This window comes from Neodiprion pinetum, chromosome 5 (assembly GCF_021155775.2).
Source record: "Neodiprion pinetum isolate iyNeoPine1 chromosome 5, iyNeoPine1.2, whole genome shotgun sequence".
NCBI classification, from domain to species: Eukaryota; Metazoa; Arthropoda; class Insecta; order Hymenoptera; family Diprionidae; genus Neodiprion; species Neodiprion pinetum.
In genome coordinates this window covers 16,259,383-16,277,793 of record NC_060236.1, presented here as the reverse complement: position 1 = coordinate 16,277,793, position 18,411 = coordinate 16,259,383, and the positions used below count along the sequence as shown (strand labels likewise).

At 35.6% G+C, this 18,411-nt stretch overlaps 4 protein-coding genes across 8 annotated transcripts; 3 read left to right on the top strand and 1 right to left on the bottom strand.

The window, feature by feature from the left end:
• Positions 1-251: 251 nt before the first annotated feature.
• mRpS5 (mitochondrial ribosomal protein S5) lies at positions 252-4,565 on the bottom strand. Its single transcript, XM_046629689.1, has 6 exons — positions 4,284-4,565; positions 4,031-4,138; positions 2,796-3,143; positions 2,258-2,488; positions 1,946-2,145; positions 252-1,477 (listed from the first exon to the last, which is right to left on the bottom strand). The coding sequence occupies exons 1-6, from the start codon at positions 4,354-4,356 to the stop codon at positions 1,097-1,099; spliced, it is 1,341 nt and encodes a 446-aa protein (XP_046485645.1). The 5' UTR covers positions 4,357-4,565; the 3' UTR covers positions 252-1,096.
• A 1,689-nt stretch (positions 4,566-6,254) lies between these two features.
• On the top strand, positions 6,255-7,924 carry LOC124220576 (uncharacterized). Of its 4 annotated transcripts, none has more exons than XM_069136169.1 (5): positions 6,255-6,273; positions 6,371-6,452; positions 6,669-6,911; positions 6,979-7,154; positions 7,358-7,924. In XM_069136169.1, the coding sequence occupies exons 2-5, from the start codon at positions 6,391-6,393 to the stop codon at positions 7,453-7,455; spliced, it is 579 nt and encodes a 192-aa protein (XP_068992270.1). In that variant the 5' UTR covers positions 6,255-6,273; positions 6,371-6,390; the 3' UTR covers positions 7,456-7,924. The 4 variants fall into 4 exon arrangements, 3 of the variants coding, with proteins under 3 accessions (XP_068992270.1, XP_046485652.1, XP_046485651.1); XM_046629695.2 differs by lacking the exon at positions 6,255-6,273 and having other exon boundaries at positions 6,320-6,452; positions 7,358-7,468; positions 7,697-7,924; XM_046629696.2 differs by lacking the exon at positions 6,255-6,273 and having other exon boundaries at positions 6,319-6,452; positions 7,697-7,924.
• Positions 7,925-8,343: 419 nt separating this feature from the next.
• PNPase (polyribonucleotide nucleotidyltransferase 1) lies at positions 8,344-14,614 on the top strand. The gene is made up of 7 exons (XM_046629656.2): positions 8,344-8,589; positions 8,972-9,886; positions 12,012-12,185; positions 12,669-12,862; positions 13,177-13,334; positions 13,511-13,822; positions 13,961-14,614. The coding sequence occupies exons 1-7, from the start codon at positions 8,435-8,437 to the stop codon at positions 14,345-14,347; spliced, it is 2,295 nt and encodes a 764-aa protein (XP_046485612.1). The 5' UTR covers positions 8,344-8,434; the 3' UTR covers positions 14,348-14,614.
• Positions 14,615-15,464: 850 nt separating this feature from the next.
• Positions 15,465-18,411, top strand: Psf2 (DNA replication complex GINS protein PSF2-like protein). 2 transcript variants are annotated; one of them, XM_046629657.2, is made up of 4 exons: positions 15,465-15,834; positions 17,106-17,214; positions 17,393-17,554; positions 18,294-18,411. In XM_046629657.2, exons 1-4 carry the CDS (start codon positions 15,590-15,592, stop codon positions 18,336-18,338), a joined length of 561 nt encoding a protein of 186 aa, XP_046485613.1. In that variant the 5' UTR covers positions 15,465-15,589; the 3' UTR covers positions 18,339-18,411. The 2 variants fall into 2 exon arrangements, with proteins under 2 accessions (XP_046485613.1, XP_046485614.1); XM_046629658.2 differs by having other exon boundaries at positions 15,825-15,952.

Here is an 18,411-nt window from a genome sequence, read left to right as displayed (position 1 = left end):
TAGACGTTGAAAGAATGTGCGGTTAGATTATAAGATTTAAAGATAAAATAACCCGGCTACCGCCGATAGGGAATGGAGGAGATTCGAGTAATCGGTCCACATTCAAATTATTCAAATTATTCAAATACGCGAATATTTGATTTAATTTTTTAAATAAATTTCTAAATTTAATTTAATTCAACCACTGAGAACAGACTGAGAACTTACATTCATTGGACAAAACGGATTATGAAATAATCTGGCTAATAGTGTTTTAAATTACAAGTACGGTCTATTTAATGATTCACCATTAATCTCCACCTGTTTTTTAAGAATATGAAATGAAAATGCTGGAAAAATGAAAGCATTCTCAGAGAACAGCTTTACTTTCACCTTCACTAATTAGTAAAACACTAACCTAGATTAGTTGAATAATTATAAATACGGTTTCCCAACGATATATTCCAATATTAACACACTTAGAATTGTCTGAGATTTCTACACGCTTGGAGATTTCGATTCCCAAGCGTTTGGAAACTCACTGTATCGAAAACTTGAAATCTAGAATCCGTCAATATCGAAATGATACGATAAATCATGTCGTTGTATTTTGAATTACTCATGTTGGTCGAATCAAGGTGAAGTGTCTTGTATGTATTACTTTGCTTACTGTATGGAATTATAACGGATAAATTTTGCTAGTCACAAAATATGTTCAAACTGAACCATGACCCAGGGGTTAGAAATTTTTTACATGTTTTTAACTTTTCGCTCATTAAGTTTATGCGATTTGGAAGGACAAAGCATGTGAAGAACTTTGAGCACTCAGATACGATTTAGATAACTAACATAGGCGACGAATATTATTTTTCTGTGTTATCGATTTAATTGTAGATAATTAACACAAATAAACCGAATACGTTCAGTATGTAAAAACTATGAACAGTATCGATAATAAATGGATTCTGTACATATGAACATGTCATCATCGAATAATGAGCCTATATCAATAACATATCTGTATACGATTATAAAATTGAAATTGACTATTTCACGTATTATTTTTCATTAGCTATCGATATATGACGACTATCCAATGTGCTGATCACTGACGTTCTCAAGCATCAGCATCTGCAGGTTTTCGTTCTTTCCGAGGTGGTCTTGCTTCAGGATATTTGTCGGTTAAATAACTTCGTAATTCACCGTAGTTAGTCAGCAAACGAATTCTAACTTTGTCTTGATTTCTGTGATACTCTTGACGCCTTAAATAAATTTCCCACGATCTGTGTTTAGTGTAAAACGGAGGAAACTTTTTTTTCTGAAGAACCACCCGATTGTTCATCACATACTGGGTGTAATCCAGAATTTCATCTCGCTTAATTTCCTCACGCTTCCTGACGACTGGTGGAGAGGCAACGACTAGAGGAAATTCGCCAGTTTCCTTCTTGATTTCAACTAAATGCAACTTCTTTTCTTCTGCTATTTGAGAATGTGTTTTCTGTGGTAGTAGAACAAAAAATGATACTCTTTAGAATGAACTATTTGCATTACAATAATATTATACCGTAAGCAACTAGTGAAAAGTTGAACATCGGACAGTTGAAGGATAGCGACAAGTGAATATAATCAAGGAGAAGGAACATCACCACTGAAATAGAATAATACTGGGACGATCATTGCAGTGGTTGGGATTCCAGAGAGAGTGAGAGAGCAATAGCATGGAAGGAGTGTTGTTTCCTTCCACTAACTACTGCAGATGCATGGGAGTCTAAGCAAAAATGTAACGTCACTGATTAACAAACAAAAAAAAAAAAAAACACCCACTTGTACAAGCTTTCTGAAAAACTGTATCGGAGTGAGAGAGACAACATTTCCCTTTCATGCTACCTCTCTTCCCAGAAAGCCAGTTGTATATCTAACCGTACAAATGATCGTTCCAATATTACTATATTTCAGTGAACATCACCTGTTGCAACAATCCTATAAAAAATGCTTTAATGATGTGCTGCAGATTAGTGGAGCCTTCGATTCTCGAATACAAGTCTTTGATCCCAATCATTTCGCAACAACTTTTGATAGCTCTATGACATCGCAGTCCATAACCCTCTGGTTGTTTCTTCACAAATACTTTCGTTTTTCCAAATTGGGAGAAAAAGTCGTGATGCACTGTAAGCAAAATTATTAAAATGTATAAATGTGAAAGTTGTGATATTTAATCTCATAGATAAAATTTATCAGAGTCCATTCAATACGGAGAACAGAATCTTGAACCTCATACCTGTATGATTGTTGTAAATGTTCACATGTAAGAGTCGTTGACCAGCACGGTTTTTGGCATTTTTTACAGCTGCTTTGCCCTCGACAGCTTTGCCTAGTGCAAAACCAGCTAATCCATTTCTATTTCCCGTTACAACAAAAACACTCATTCTTCTCTTGCGTCCCATGTTTGCACTCATATTAAATACAGGCTTCGATTCCAAGCATATTGTGTCAAATCCCTCGAAAGTTTCTGTAATATTTGGCGATAAAAACATAGTTTAGATCATTACGTATCGATTTCACCTCCATAAAATCTGTAGTAAATGAAGTTGGCCAATCTTTGTAGTAATGTGAAGACTTCTTTTTGGGTTTCAAGTCATACTTGATGAAAATAAATCTGAACATATGTATTAGCACGAAGGAAAATCACTCAATAAACCTATCAGTTTAATTCAGGATTATGTATTGAATAGTTTGAATTAATTTCAACACTCGGTTATTGGCAAAGTTTTTCACATTTTGATATACCCTGTATAATAAAGTTACAATGACTTTACCTTCGCCTCTGGGATCAGGAGGCCCTATACTTCTTCCCGGCAATTTAGATCCAGACCAGCCCCGATCAAGCGGATGAACTTTAAACGATTTACGGCTGCTGTTTTCATCACGCAATTTCGCTAGCTTTGCCATCCGTTCCGGGTCTTCGGGAAGTTTCTCTTGCTGAATGAGTTCTTTACCCCGTAATACAGGGGCTGTTAGACCTGGCCATACCATGTTAACTTTTCCAACTCCGATTATTTGACCTCTGTTCAAATTTCTTGTCAATTTTAGCCCTTTTCCTCTGCCTCTCCTCCTCCCCGCATTGCTGACACTGGTAACACCCTTCCATAGAGCCTCAGCAGGTACTTGACAAGAAACATGGCACATGTAGGTAAGCATAGATGTTTATTTGGGGTATTCAGGGAAAACACTCAATTTAGTTTAGAAAATTTCCTGACTATTTCCTCTTTTTCTAACTGAAACTATGGTTCCTTTCTGAATTTGACATATCGCATTTCGCAACATTTATTATAAATTTTAGGAAACGTTCAAATCGAATGTGGCATTAATAAAACATAAAAGTGCGTAGATACTAGCACATGTAAAGTTTATGTCCTAAGCACACATATTCACATTTTTATTAATGTAATCATCACCATATGTATAAATAAACAATGATAGTCGAGCGAACACAGAAAGTAAAATAAAATATTAAAAACCAAAACTAAAAATTATGAATAACTAGATGAAATTATGACTAGCTGTATAACTTTGTGATTACAGTGAACACTACAGTTCGTGGATCTTCAAAAATGATTAATAATAAAAATAAAATCTTATACAGTGCTGTAGATAATTATGTTAAAAATATGTGGTAAATTTTAAATCAATCAAAATACCTGTGGCTAAGTTACAATTCCCAGATTAAGAAAAGCTAGTACGCACAGAGGCTTGTATCTCGACCAATTGTTATCATTTTTGTATTTAATTAAATGCATTTACAAAGCTGGAAACGTTAACTGGAAGTGTTTAAACAGACATAAAAAACATACACAAGTTTAGCTACAGATAATTCATGAACGCCGACTTCTATTTTAGCCTCTCAGGATGGTCACACCCGTTAAAATGTGGATATCATTTGTAATTTGACAACGTACTCCAATGATAAACTTCATTGTATTTTTTTTGTCTGTTCCTACTTCAAGCTTACTTCAAGAAAAGTTGATAAACGGTACAAAATTACTCAACTCACATTTATTAAAGAAATTCGTGTACCGAACCGTGGAGATTAAGGGAACTTTTGCTGTCAGTAGATTCTCATTCACTGTACTGACGAAATTTCGTTTCGGTAATTCCAATCCTAAAACAATTTTCAGATTAGAGGTTATGTTCCGCCGGCAAATGAAGTTCCATTAGGTTCAGCTAGATTCATATTGTTTTGTGCTTGCGTTTAATCAAAGTCTGTAAGATACAGCGGAAACCAATGCTTCTAATCGTTATCATACCGTGATTGGATGCGTGAAAACGTTGTGCAGCTTTCGCAACTGATTTGCAAGAACGGATAATGCGGTAAGCCATTTTTCTGTTCAACGTTAAACAACTACAATAACGACGGGAAGTTTGATTAATCACGCATCCATTGAAGGAATATTTATAGTTATAAAAGGTTCAAGTTATTGCAACGCATTTTACAATGTCAATAACAGAAATTATTTAAAAAGTGTATAAGACCATGCTTGAAAACAAGTATCTTCATGGACTACGATGGTCCATGTTTCGGGCTGGGTGTAAGAAGCCTGAGAGGTCTTCCCGTAGTTCCCGTCAGTCGCAGTGTTGGCAACCTAGAAGATGGCGCTGATTGTACCAGGGGCGTAAGATTATCGTACCTGACGAAAAATTATCGTACATTTTGAAATAACGTAAAAAAGCGTTGGTTATTAATAAAATAATAAAATTATTATTATCGTGATCTTATATTGTGCCCGACACGTACTTTTTCAAATTTTATCATTTTTACACGTGTTTACCGGGTAGTAGATGCTGGTAGATGAGGCTAAAATTTGTGCGATTCAAAAATTTTACGAGAATCAAATAGCTCCAAATTTAATCATTCAATTATTCATTTTATTCTTATACATATAAAAATGACAAAATATATAATATTTAACATTATATATATTTATATATTGTGACGGGACGCCTCACCGGCGTGCCGCCGCCTGACGGTCAACCCGAACTCCAAATAGACAACAGTATACAAATTTCAAAGAAAGTCTCTACGTACACTCGGTGACCCCACCGCGTACCGAGAGGCCAATTAAATCACGCGATTTACTGTGCTCCCTCTTCAAGGGACACGGCCAATTTCATTTCCCCAAATCTGCGAAACCATACGCCAACGCGTGTATAAAAGTCGAGCACAAGTGTGTCTCGACATCTATCGTCTATCGTCACAGAACAAGCAGTAGATCAGTTATTCTGTCCGAATACGGACATGTTCAAATATCCGATTACCGGATCACCACTTCTCAACGAGGAACTTGTAGTCGACACGAGTTACCGACCACGAGGCAGGGAAGCGTTACTCCAAGCAGCCTCGACTACCACTCTCAACTGAAGGAGGCTATTCAACGTAGATAACAAATTCCGTTTTTTCAATAAAGTCTTCAGGTATTAGGGAGCCGTGTTGGGTGAAGCCCAACATTGCGTCTGATGTTGAAACGCAGAGACAGTGTTCGTCACCTAGAATCCTTTAACCCTTAGGTAGGGCCCCTGAACCTGCAAAGAGCTACCTGCATTGCGTCAGGCCGTCTTGATGCAGGTAATGGTATAATTGCGCATATTTGCCGTCCTTCGGACAACCACGCCTTCACGTATTTCATATCCCGTCTGGCCTTTCGTGAGACGAGATATTATAACCACGAAACAATAACTCGCGAACGACGATCTTTAATCGTCAGAGTTCACCAAATATCTGCCCGTGTGATAATTTAATAATTAAGTTTAGACACAATCGGTGAATTATTTCACATCACGTGCAGACAAATCGTGATATTCAGTGCTCGAGAAAACTCGAAACGTTTCAATATATATATAAGAGTGAACGATTATCCATCGAAATTTTTGTCCATTACAAACTAATGACTTTATTCGTTCATTTAGGAAAAAATTCTAGGTATTTGAATATTATCGTACATTTGCGTACGATAATGAATCGCTATCGTACATCGTACGTTGGTATGAAATTGTCGTACATGTACGATAATTATCGTACGGTTGCCAACACTGGCAGATGATACAGAACAATAGCAGAACCTAATAGACGATTTTGATTGCGTTCACAAATAATCTATCCGAAATTACTAGATTTTTAGTGATAATATCTGCGACGTTGTCAAATTAGCTGAATATCTATCGACATCTATCGATGCGCCTGTGACTAGTTTGCATCACTGATATTGGATTTAAGCGTGGTGCCGTCACGCCAATTGAACGGTAGCCATTTTGTACAGATTCTTGTCACTTCAGATATATATAAATATATACGTGATATATGCATGTGTATATAATCGATTGTGTTGGAAAATTACAGTAACAATTATTGAGGTAACAATGAGTACCTGCGTTTTTTGCAAAACAAAGCAATCAAAATATTGTGGGCGATCATTTCACAAGTGAGTATACAACGCTGAAGCGTTCTGCAAATGATAACTTGCAGAGGTTATGTCAGCATACGAAGTATTTACTAATTATATTTAACGAGTATTATAACGTACGAATCGTGTCAGTAAAAATTCACAATATTTGAATTATGAACCGATCTTATTATAATTGAAATTGAAAACTCGGGTATTATTGACTCAGGGATTAAATTATAATTCGATATGTAGATTTCCCGTGAAAGATGTGTTGCACCTTCAGCAGTGGTTAAAAGAAATGAAGAGGAAGGACTGGAAGCCAAACCGAAATAGCACATTGTGTTCGGCTCATTTTACAAACGACTGCTTCGATAGGACAGGATTCATAATTACATTGAAAAAGAACAGTGTACCAACTATATTTGACAACCCAAAATCAGAGTGTTCATCTTGTCACCGATTAAGGGAATATGGACGTGGCTATTCATTCTTCAAGTAAGTACCGTTACTCAATGCAACATAACGTGTGAATTAATAAATTTAAACTTTGCTTGTTATGTAGGTTCCCATTGGATGAACCTGATATTATGAAGCAGTGGATCGCAAATATAAACATTGGTCCGTGGTCTCCATCAAGTGATAGCTTTCTGTGTTCCGACCACTTTGAACTCTCTTGCTTTCAGAAGAAAAGTAAAAATTATATAACTTTACGAAAAGGCAGTATCCCAACGTTATTTGGTAAGATCTGAAACTATTAATCCCTTTTAGGTCAGAGAAAACTCAGTGTGCATAAAGACACGTTGATGTGATGCACTATTGCGTCAATGTCGTCGAAGCGGTTAATTACCTACAGATTATAAAGTGCTCTGTTACAGAAAAATCGTGTGTGACACATTTCTGTGTATTTCCATTGTCGTTATTTATTAGTAACTTATCTGTAGGTGAAAACTTGCAGCAGACCGAATTTCAGGATGAATCCGATCGGCCCACCACAGTGAATGTAACCAAATTACATGAGCACCTACACATTTGTACCTGATTTGCATGCTCAGATATGTACATCTTTTTTATTTTCTTTTGATTGTGCTTGTAACTTTTTCTTCATGTGAATGGATTGCGGATTGATACTACTAATTATATTGTTGTGGTTTATCGCACGCAACTCAATAAAAATTCCTTAACGTTTGCAAGGAATGTTTTATTCTCCATATTTTTGAATAAAGTTTTTACTCACCCAATTCGATATAGTTTAATTCAAAACTTTTTTTACATGTCTTAAGCTCCACTTTGATGATCAATGGATGGTAAATGGATTCCCTAACGGTTGAATTAGTGTTATACAAATTTTTGAATAATCCGTATGAAATTCAGCCCACCATAGGATAAAGGATAATGGACGGAAACTTCTTAGAATTGAGGACTTCTTTTGAACATAAAGAAAAATCACGCTTAAATACAAGTTTTTCGTCATATTATTTAATGATCTTTTACATCATATAATTGTAAATAATAATATACCATCGAAAAAATGATTTGTTCTTCATTTAATGTATCAAACATTATTTTACTCGTCAAAAACTTTTTTGTGTGACGAATATATCGTTAGATTTAAATAGCATATTTTACGCAGTTCAAATCTAGCGCGCATTCTGTGACAACTTTCTGTACAAGATGGCGGAAATTCAAGTGTTCAATTGGACACACGAGCTTACACGTAGAGTATACGGTAATATCCAATCCAGTGTATATATATATCAGTGGTTTGCATCGATGAATATCGTTACGTCGAAGTTACAGAATCACCCTACGTCGCTAGCATCGTCGATGCCAGCGACAACTGTCGCTAGCTAGCGACAACGATAATTGTCGGTAGAGAGTTACGGAATCCCGCTACAGATCACTGCAGACCACTTATGCGTGATACCATGTACCTCTAGTCCATACTCTTTGCCTATAGTCTCTATGCGTGATATCTCCTCTAGTGATACCGTCATGGGAAGTAGCCGGTATAATCAAAAATGGCGTCGATTATGTTTTTTAGGTTATTGACAAAACGTAAATTGCTATCTAAATATAAAAGAAGTCTGTGTATCCCTCGTATATCAAGTTGTAAATACAGTACCCAGAATCGACAGCTCGAGAAATCAGAAGTCCGCGTTAATCTTAGTAATGGGTAAGCAAATCACTCAAACATTTCGTCCAAACATAACCTTAAACTCATGCAGCTTAACCAACAAATACAAAAATGTTTTTTGATCTCTAATTTTCACGAATAGAGGCTTAAAAACGTGACTTGGGCTTATCTTTTGCTGTATGTAAATTAAAACGCAATCCTAAATCATCTAACACAATAGCCAACTTTACACCTTGAACAACTGTGTTCAATTGATGTTTTCCTAATTCCATTGCACGATTGAGGGGTTGTAATTAATTGAACACCTACACACTTCTAACCGATGTTGTTTTCATCCCTATTTCTGCATTTGAGGGTTATTCTTTGCAATTCCAAGATCACACAGGTAGCGTAATCAGTTATATGATTTGATAATTTTTAGGAATGAACTCACATTCTCGACGGGTCAATACGCCAAACTGGCAGATGGATGTGCGGTAGCATCGATCGGTGACACCGCCGTTATGGTCACAACGGTCAGTAAAGTGAGAGCTTCAAATAACTCATTTTTACCGCTTGTCGTCGACTACAGGCAAAAGGCAGCAGCCGCCGGTCGAATACCTACAAATTTTTTCCGCAAGGAACTGGGTCCCACCGAACATGAGATCCTGACCAGTCGCCTAATCGACCGTTCCCTGCGTCCGCTATTCCCAGACAAATACTGCTATGACACTCAAGTGATGTGCAACATTTTGGCTGTCGATGGAGTCAATGACCCAGATATAATTTCGATAAACGCGGCATCGGCAGCTTTGTCTTTGTCGGATATTCCTTGGAATGGACCGGTCGGTGCTGTCAGAGTGGGATTAGTCGATCAAGAAATCCTTATAAACCCGACGAGAAGGCAGATGCAAAAAAGTGATCTGAATCTAATAGTCAGTGCAATGGCGAACAGTCTTATTGTCATGCTCGAAGGCTCTGCAAACGATATACTTCAGCCTGATTTTTTCAAGGCGTTAAAAGTTGGTGTCAAAGAATGTCAGAACATTGTACAGAGCATATTACAGTTGCAAAAGCAATACGGCAAAGCTAAAAGACAAATCCAGGCAATTCCTGAGACACAGGAAGAGATCAAAGAGTCCATAAAAATTCTCTCAGAAATGAGGCTGCGGGAAATATTCAGAGATCACAAACATGATAAAATATCACGAGACAATGCAGTGAATAACATAAGAACTGATGTCATTGAGAAAATTAAACAGGAACATCCCAATATCGATTCTACTGTTGTATCGGAAGAATTTTCAGCGCTAAGCAAAGAGATATTCCGGTCGCTCATCTTTGAAGACAATGTAAGGTATTTGATGTTCCTAATTTTTTTCACTTATGTTTATTTTTTGTCATTTGTACCGCAGTGGGTAAAAGTGGATGAATTTTGAGAATTTATATCTCAACAACCTGTTGTTCAATTCGATTGAGGTTTGTTTTACGGTCCGCTCTCATAATAGTGCCGGTGATGGGGGGGAGTATTTATCTTGGATACTCAGGTACTACCTCCACTGACGCACGTTCAAACTGTCGGAATTATCGGCGCGCTCTCGTAATAGTGCCGCCGCGCCGGGTAAACTGTGACTACTCGTGTATATTTACATATATTCGTTTTCCTTATCATATAAAAATGGATTATTTCGATTTTCTAATTTCAACTTTTTTTTCTAAATTTCATTATTTTAAGAAAACTTTTCACACCTATCCCCATTTATTCCACAAAATGTGTTAAATATACACATTGATATAGTAAAATCATCAAATGTACACTACCGGCGGAAAGTTTCCGGACAAGAGTTGGAAAAAGTGCCGGAACGGTTTTTTATGCCATTTCGCCGGTAGTTGGCCTAGGCCAATTTGACTAACGGCATTTTAAAGAGGGGGGATTTACCTACATTTTGGCTTTTCAAACAAATTTTTACGATTTTTTTACACTTAGCACCCAGTTTTGAAAACGAACATTTTTTGTCGTTTTTTTGTTCTTTTGTGAGTGGACCCCGTTTGCACTAAAAATCTTTTTTATGTATTTCTCCGACTCAAATCATAAAGGGGGAAGCCTAAGCTTCAATTTCATTTTGTAGAAAAATTTTTGCGATTTTTTTTCCCCAGAAATATTTCGTTTTTTGATAAAAAATAGACAATTTGAATATTGCTCCGGAGTACGAAAACGACGAGGTTTACAACAAAACCTCAGGACCGTAAAAAGTTGCATTACTTCTTATTGAGTTCATGAGAATTTTTTCAGATTTTTTTTGCGAAATTTCTTTTAATCTATTTCCGGTCGGCACACGATTGATCTCAACACCATGATAGTAATATAATTAAATTTTTTACCTACATATTATACTTTGGTCTTGTTGAAGAAACTGCCTCTCATTATTATTTTAATGATGATAATCGAAATTTATGACATTTTTTTGAAAATGATATTATTACTATATTATGAATTTTGTGATGAAATAACATTATTAAAAAAATAATGACAATAAATTGAATTTAAAGCAGAGAATTATACGCTATTTCATTGAGCCAGTGTTTGGCTCTATTCAGAGAGATGAATATGAAACCTGATGTGAGCCCGTGGTGGGGGTCACGTTCGATCGAGAATAAGGGAAAGCGACACTATTGGGAGTAGCACTATTACGGGAGCGGACTGTATTTAAATTTATTAGATTCAGCTTCATTGACATATTTTATTCACAACAATTAATTAACATGAAGCATTGGTATTGACTATAATGTCTATCGTTCTGTTCAGTGGGATATTTTACTGTGTCCATGGAATCTCAGAAATGACTAGACCAATCTACGATAAATTTGGAGACAATATTCATGAATAGATTGTCTTTATCAAAATCCTAATTTTTTTCAAAATTGTATATATTATTAATTAATACAACATATTTAAATTTTGGTCGGAAAATCAAATTTCAACTTCAAACGGTCGTTATTTTGTTTACATACCTGATTAAAAAAATTCCGTTTAATGGCAAAACGGGTAGGCTATCGAAGATACTGGCTCCAAATTTGAACTAGATCGGTAGAATTATTTTTGAGATACTGTGGGTATCACAAAACATGTCACAGAGTGCAACAGTTGATGTCAATGAAAATGCTTCCTGTAAATTGATTCTATTAAAAAAAAATACGGATACACAGCTTGATCTACATACTTTTGGACAAAAAAATCTATATCGAATTGAATTATTTGATGTGTAGATATAAATTCCCATAATTCACCCACTTTTCAGTTATCTACTCGCATAAACCCTCTTGCATTTAAGCCCTATGGTTTCATTATATTACATATTGGAAGAAATGCGAAAATGAATCAATTTGTTACGAACTTACAACTGCCGTATTGATGCTTAATGTTTTAGTTTGATGATGATGCTAAAGTTTAATGCTTAATCTACTATCTCTTGATTGATAAGGTGTGACGGGCGAGAGCTTCATGAATTGCGTGACATATCGTGCCAAGTCAATCTTCACAACCCCCTCCATGGGTCTGCAGTATTCCAGAGAGGACAAACGCAAGTGTTCTGTACAGTAACTCTAGATTCACCGGAAAGTGCTCTGAAACTGGATACCATTTCTATGCTGACAAGGTAATTAGTTGAATAATTATCATTGCAAAAATTATGATGACTTTCTATTCTTTGTAAAAAAAGTTAAATGCAGGTTTGAATTCTAGTCACTTATAGGGTTGTTCAAAAAAGAGACCAGAATATTCAGATTCAAAGAATCTCGGAGCGATCTGACAACTTTCTGTTTTCAAAAAAATGAAATAAGTCGTGTTTTACGTTTGTTTGCTCTCTTAAGTGATATAATTCCTTCAAACTTTGGGAAATAGTAGAACATGCAATAATATTAGTGTGTATTAGAGTAACTATAATTATGCGAGTTACAGATGGAGAGAGAGAATAACTTCTACTGATGATGCAAAATATTAGGAGTGAAATTATCGAGAGTGTATAATCTACTGTATTGAGAAATTTTATCTGAATGTTATGAAAGCTAGTTGCTGCTTTCTTTGTTTTATTTCAATACACTTTACACTCAAATGGGTTGTTTATGTTTTCTATTTCCAGTGGAATAAAGGAAAAAAATTTTTTCTTGCACTACGAGTTTCCACCATTTGCAACAAATGAAACTGGACGTTCAGGACCGAGTGGACGAAGAGAGATTGGTCACGGTGCTCTTGCCGAGCGAGGATTACGTGCTGTTCTTCCCAAAGACTATCCCTTTACTATAAGGCTCACCAGCGAGGTATTAGAGTCCAATGGTATGTAGTTATATAAATCGATCCGACGTTCTAAAATGTCTAGCATTTCACAGAAACAAATGTAAAAAAATAATTTCTAGCCTTTCACATACACAGATTGAAAATGTTGGAAAAACATGTTTTTCTGACAATTCCTGATGAGAATTCTTAAAGCAGATTTCATATTCGAGAAGATTGGATTTTTTTTTTACAAAGGAAATACATTAGGTTATATTTTTTCCAATAAGAGGAAAAGCTAAAAATTTTGCATCAAATGGAAGTCTAAACATTTGCGACATGAAGCAGTAAAATATACTGCAATTTGCTTTTTAAAGGCTCTTCGTCAATGGCATCTGTTTGCGGTGGAAGTTTAGCCCTGATGGATGCTGGTGTTCCAATAACCACAGCAGCTGCGGGGGTAGCGATGGGTTTGATTACAAAGTATGATGAAACTAAGCAGATCAACGACTACAAAGTCCTCACAGATTTATTGGTATATTATACGTGCTAAGTATTCTATTGTGGCTTTTTGTTTTTTCTTTCTGGAATTAGTGTGCGTTTCCATTTTCTTTCCACTATCGTTGAGTAAAATCATTCGTAGTCCATTTTTGTGCTATTCTTTTTAACCAAAGCTTGTATGTTAAGCATGTAACGTTGATATATCACCAGGGTATCGAAGACTACATGGGCGACATGGACTTCAAACTAGCAGGTACAAAGAAAGGGATCACGGCCGTACAAGCGGACATCAAAATTCCCGGGATTCCGTTAAAAATTGTATTTGAAGCATTGCAGCAAGGCCATAACGCGAAATCAAAAATCATTGAGATCATGAATTCTGCGATCGCTAAGCCGAGAGAAGTGAAAAAACCAAATATGCCTGTGTCGGAAATGCTTGAAGTACCCATTCATATGCGAGCCAAGTTTGTTGGAATTTCAGGCTCGAATCTTAAAAAAATACTCGTCGAAACTGGAGTTCAGGTTCGAGTTACTTCAATTTTGATCATATTTAGTTTTTACTGTGAGAATTTCCATCGTTGCATGATATTTAGAGTAATGCACTGTTTTTTTTTTTATTCCTTAATTATGGAAACAAATGTATCACACGGCTTATTGCAGGTGAATCAAGTCGATGACACGATCTTCTCACTGTTTGCTCCTAATCAAACTGCAATGGACGAAGCAAAAGAAATAATTGATCGGATTCTTACTGCGGAACGTGAGCCAGTTTTAGAGTTTGGGGCAATTTATAATGCCAAGATTGTGGAGATTCGTGACTTAGGAGTGATGGTCACATTGTATCCGAGTATGAATCCGGCATTGTTGCATAATTCGCAGTTGGATCAACGGAAAGTAAATCATCCAAGTGCTCTGAATTTCGAAGTTGGTCAAGAGATACATGTTAAATATTTTGGCCGAGATCCTGTATCAGGAGCGATGAGGTTATCGAGAAAAGTTCTACAAAGTGGTGCCGTCGCGCCTGTGAAAAATTTTACAAATTCGTGAATAAGCGATATCTAGAACAATAACAAAACGAATTGCAAGCCATGATTTTTTACTTATGAGCAGGTCGTTCAGGGTGTGTACGATATGTACTATAAAACTAATAAAAAATCATTGTTCGCAGCAAAATCGCTCGCGGCAAGTGGATTTAACCAATCAAGAAATCGCATTCCGATTTTAGAACATAACTATTTATTACATATTGTATCGAGTAATTAGATGTTTGTTCGAAATACCATAGGTTGTAAATATATCTTGAATTTAATTACATTTCGTCATGTCTGTTTAAATGAGGTACAATTTGTGTTCCATTCTATTTAGTTTACTCGCATTTTTCACAAGGGTTCTTAATTGAAATTCTTAATTTCGTGCTAAAAACATCAGGTTTGACTCTTGAGACACTCTTAATGATTTGTAGCAAATCCCATGTTTTAGATGCGAATTTAGTTTCTTCACTCACTTTAATTCTATCACAGAGGTTACACTTTTAAAAGCGGTCAATTTTTACTTTTTATCCGATTCCGGAAATCGACGTTTCGAGTAATAGTTTCGATTAATAGTTTCGATTTTGAATAATCAATGAATAATCGATATGTTCTGCACATTTTTATGCCAATATCTCTACCAATATGAACATACGTCAATCAAACAGTGTGCTTGTTACTGGACTGGAATATTTCGAGGAGCTTTACTAAGTGTAATAAGATATCTGTTCATAACGATAAACTCATTTCTAGCACAGCAATAAAAAAATTACGTATTTTAAATGATGTACGTAACATTGGATTGGCGAGATGACATTTTTCGAGTAGCGTATTCTTGAGGTATTCTACAGTTAACGCTCGATGCCTTGACCAAAGCTTAGAGCATGTAATCTAACAATAACGACCAAAGCGTTGACGATTTATCGGGTAATATGCTTGGCTTATTTGATTTTTGCTCAAATTCTAGTAATTTAATCGCGTCTCCAACCGACTGCACTGAGTGCGATTTCCCCATTTTTTAACCAATGAGAAGAGCGAAACCCTGGAGAAAACGCACTCAGTGCAGCCAATCAAGAATGGTATAATATTTTATCGATATCGTGGTAATCGAAAGTTTGATGAATCGCATTAGTCGATTAATTGCACCTCACGACGTCGGTTTTTCAGACTTGAAATGTCGAAAAATTTCGCAACGATTAGCAGAAACAAGTTATAAAATCATACACATGTCGTTGATAGAAAAACAATTCTGTTATAAGACATGGATCCAAATGAAGTGGAGTTCTTGGGGGAGAAACAATTGGTGACAATTATACCAAGTTTCACTTTCAATCAGATTCATTTGATATCTGGATCAATTGGACCGTTTCGAGCCGGCTTACCTACTCAAGTTCCGATTTGGTTGGCAGTTAATTTAAAACAACAACAAAAGTGTCGCATTGTCGGTCAAGAATGGATGGACGCCAAGCTATTGATAGACGTGAAGGACGAAGAAAAAACATCCAAGTTACTATTAATATTTGCCCCACGCGATTCCAAATTCACGGAATCCCATAATCTGCTTACTGTCAACCTAACCTAACCCAACCTTTCGTGACATTTCTTAACAAATCATGAAGTTGAAGTTCGTAACTTGAATATAACTATACATTTTTATAAAAAATCATTATTTCTTAACAATGAAACCGCCTGATAATTAGTAAGCCGTAATTCAGCATTAACAAACTCCAATTATACAAATACTAATTCCAAAATATTTCTGAAGCTGCAAAGTAATGATTTACTTTTATTCCAACGTTTCGTTACGTTAATGTTACTAATTATAGCTCCATGACAAATTATGCATTATTTTAGATGGCAACACAGATTGATGCATTTTTTGAAATTTTCATTTTCTCAAATATCAATCATGTCGTTACATAAGTTACGTATGAATGTGGTTTGGTGTACCGTTCCTTGTTTTAATGACTTTTCTCTAGTGGGGTTGAGGTTGGATTAACGAAGTTGAAGGTAGCGACAAGCTACAGAAATAAAGTTCACAAATTCTTAAAACATTCGTGCAAAGTGTAAGAGAATGATAAAAGATACACATTTACAGTCTTGATAGATAGAACTCTATGCATAACTGAATTCGAAGTGTAATGCAATAGTGCCATTTATGAAAAATAAATTATTACGCAACTTTAGGACTATTCATGTTATTGCTATTTACGTAAACATGCATCAAAAATATGAATATAAACAAGGTATGAAGTCTCATTGATCATGTAGGGTTCTTAGAGAACTGATTCGTAGGTGATGAACTTGACTAAGTTTTTCAATTATACACATTATTGTAAGCTACCATTATCAAAATTATGTGCTTTCAACACTACAACATAGCCAAGTTGAACTTCCATAAATAGTCGATATTTTCATTAATTACATAGTTAATTGCACATTTTTTGTATAGATTTATATTGACGAAGAGAGTTTTGTCAAATTGACCCTGAATTATAGTTTCCCGAACACTTCAATAATCTTTATCATAAAGTTCATTAGCTGTGCAATGAATTTTTAAATATAACAATTTTCAATTATTAATTAATATTTGACTCGCAATTCTAGTGTTACCTAAGAAGTGGTGTTTAATAACATAAGCATTGTATTTGTGGAGCATACAGAATGAATGCGAAAGATGAAAACATGAAAACTGTGATAGCTCAGCCTCAATTATAACATGTGTTTTTCAATAATTAATCTACATATTAAGTCATTGACTAAACTTTGTATTTCAGGTTTTTCACAAAAATGCCTAGTGATCACTACATGGACGAAACTCTCATGCTTTTGGGTGTAGCTCCAGAAGACATTCCACAGGCTGAAGAGATCAGAACAATTGTTAAGGTGATTAAATTTGTGCAAATCGCACATTTTATGCACTGCGAATAATCGTTCCAAAATTTTCCGACTCACAGCCCTTGAATTTAAGATCAGATAATCGAAATTCAACATGGTGGATACAAAAATTTTTTTATTAAAATTGTTATTTTTGTAGACTCAAGAGGGCTAAAATTTGTTCTAGGATCTGTGGGATATTCGTATGTCTAAATTACGTACTTCAGTCGATGCCTTCATGAAAAGTGACAGCGCATTTGCTAAACTAGACCATTTGACACCGATGGAAATAAATTGCATACGGCCTTCGCTACCTCATGCTCTTGATCAGCGAGATCGCATTCAAACGGTATGCATTTTGTTTACACCAAGCCATGTATGATTTTACAGATAATGTTCAGCTGTATACTTCCCGTTTTCTATCCTTTCTGTTCTAGCAGAAAAATTGCTAGGAATTTTTAGAATGTTTTTTTCCAAACCAGCCCATAATTTCGTAACAACTTGACATAGATGTAAAGTTGCAATCAATACTCAGTCAATTATTCAAGAAATGGGTGTAGAGACTTGTTTCCCAAAGTTTCAAACGTATCAAAAACCTGATTGCATGCGAAAATTTTGTAAAACGAACACAGTATTGCTGAAATGAGGGGACCAGAAGTTACAAAGTTTATTCAAACTTTCAACCTTCTATATTTTGACCTGTGTAAATGATAACTAGTAATCCTGAACTACTTCATTGTAATGATTATTGTGAGTTTCAGTCGAGATTGAAGTTTGTAATGTTAACGTTATTAAACATTATAAGAGAATATTTCCCGGGTTTTTAGTTCGAAAAGAAGTACATTTTGATTTGTGCCTTGCGGTTTACTGCAACTGTGGCACATTTCAAATTGCCAAATCGCAATTTAAAAAGACAGCCTCATTGCGTTAAACCTGAACACTTCAATTTCCTTCTTATTCCTGTGTGACTGTTATTGAAATCCGACCTGGATTTAAAGATTGTGTAATTTTCATCTTTGTATTCATATACCTACATATCTTTGGAATCGAAAAACAGGTTAGAAATAACGAAATTCTTTATCTTTCAGTGTGGAAGCAGACCAAGAGATTCCCAGGACACACAGCGTTCATAGAATACCTGTAATATAGCGTAGAAAATCGTTCATACTTGTAACAGCCAATAAGATAATTGTTTTACGCTCCAAA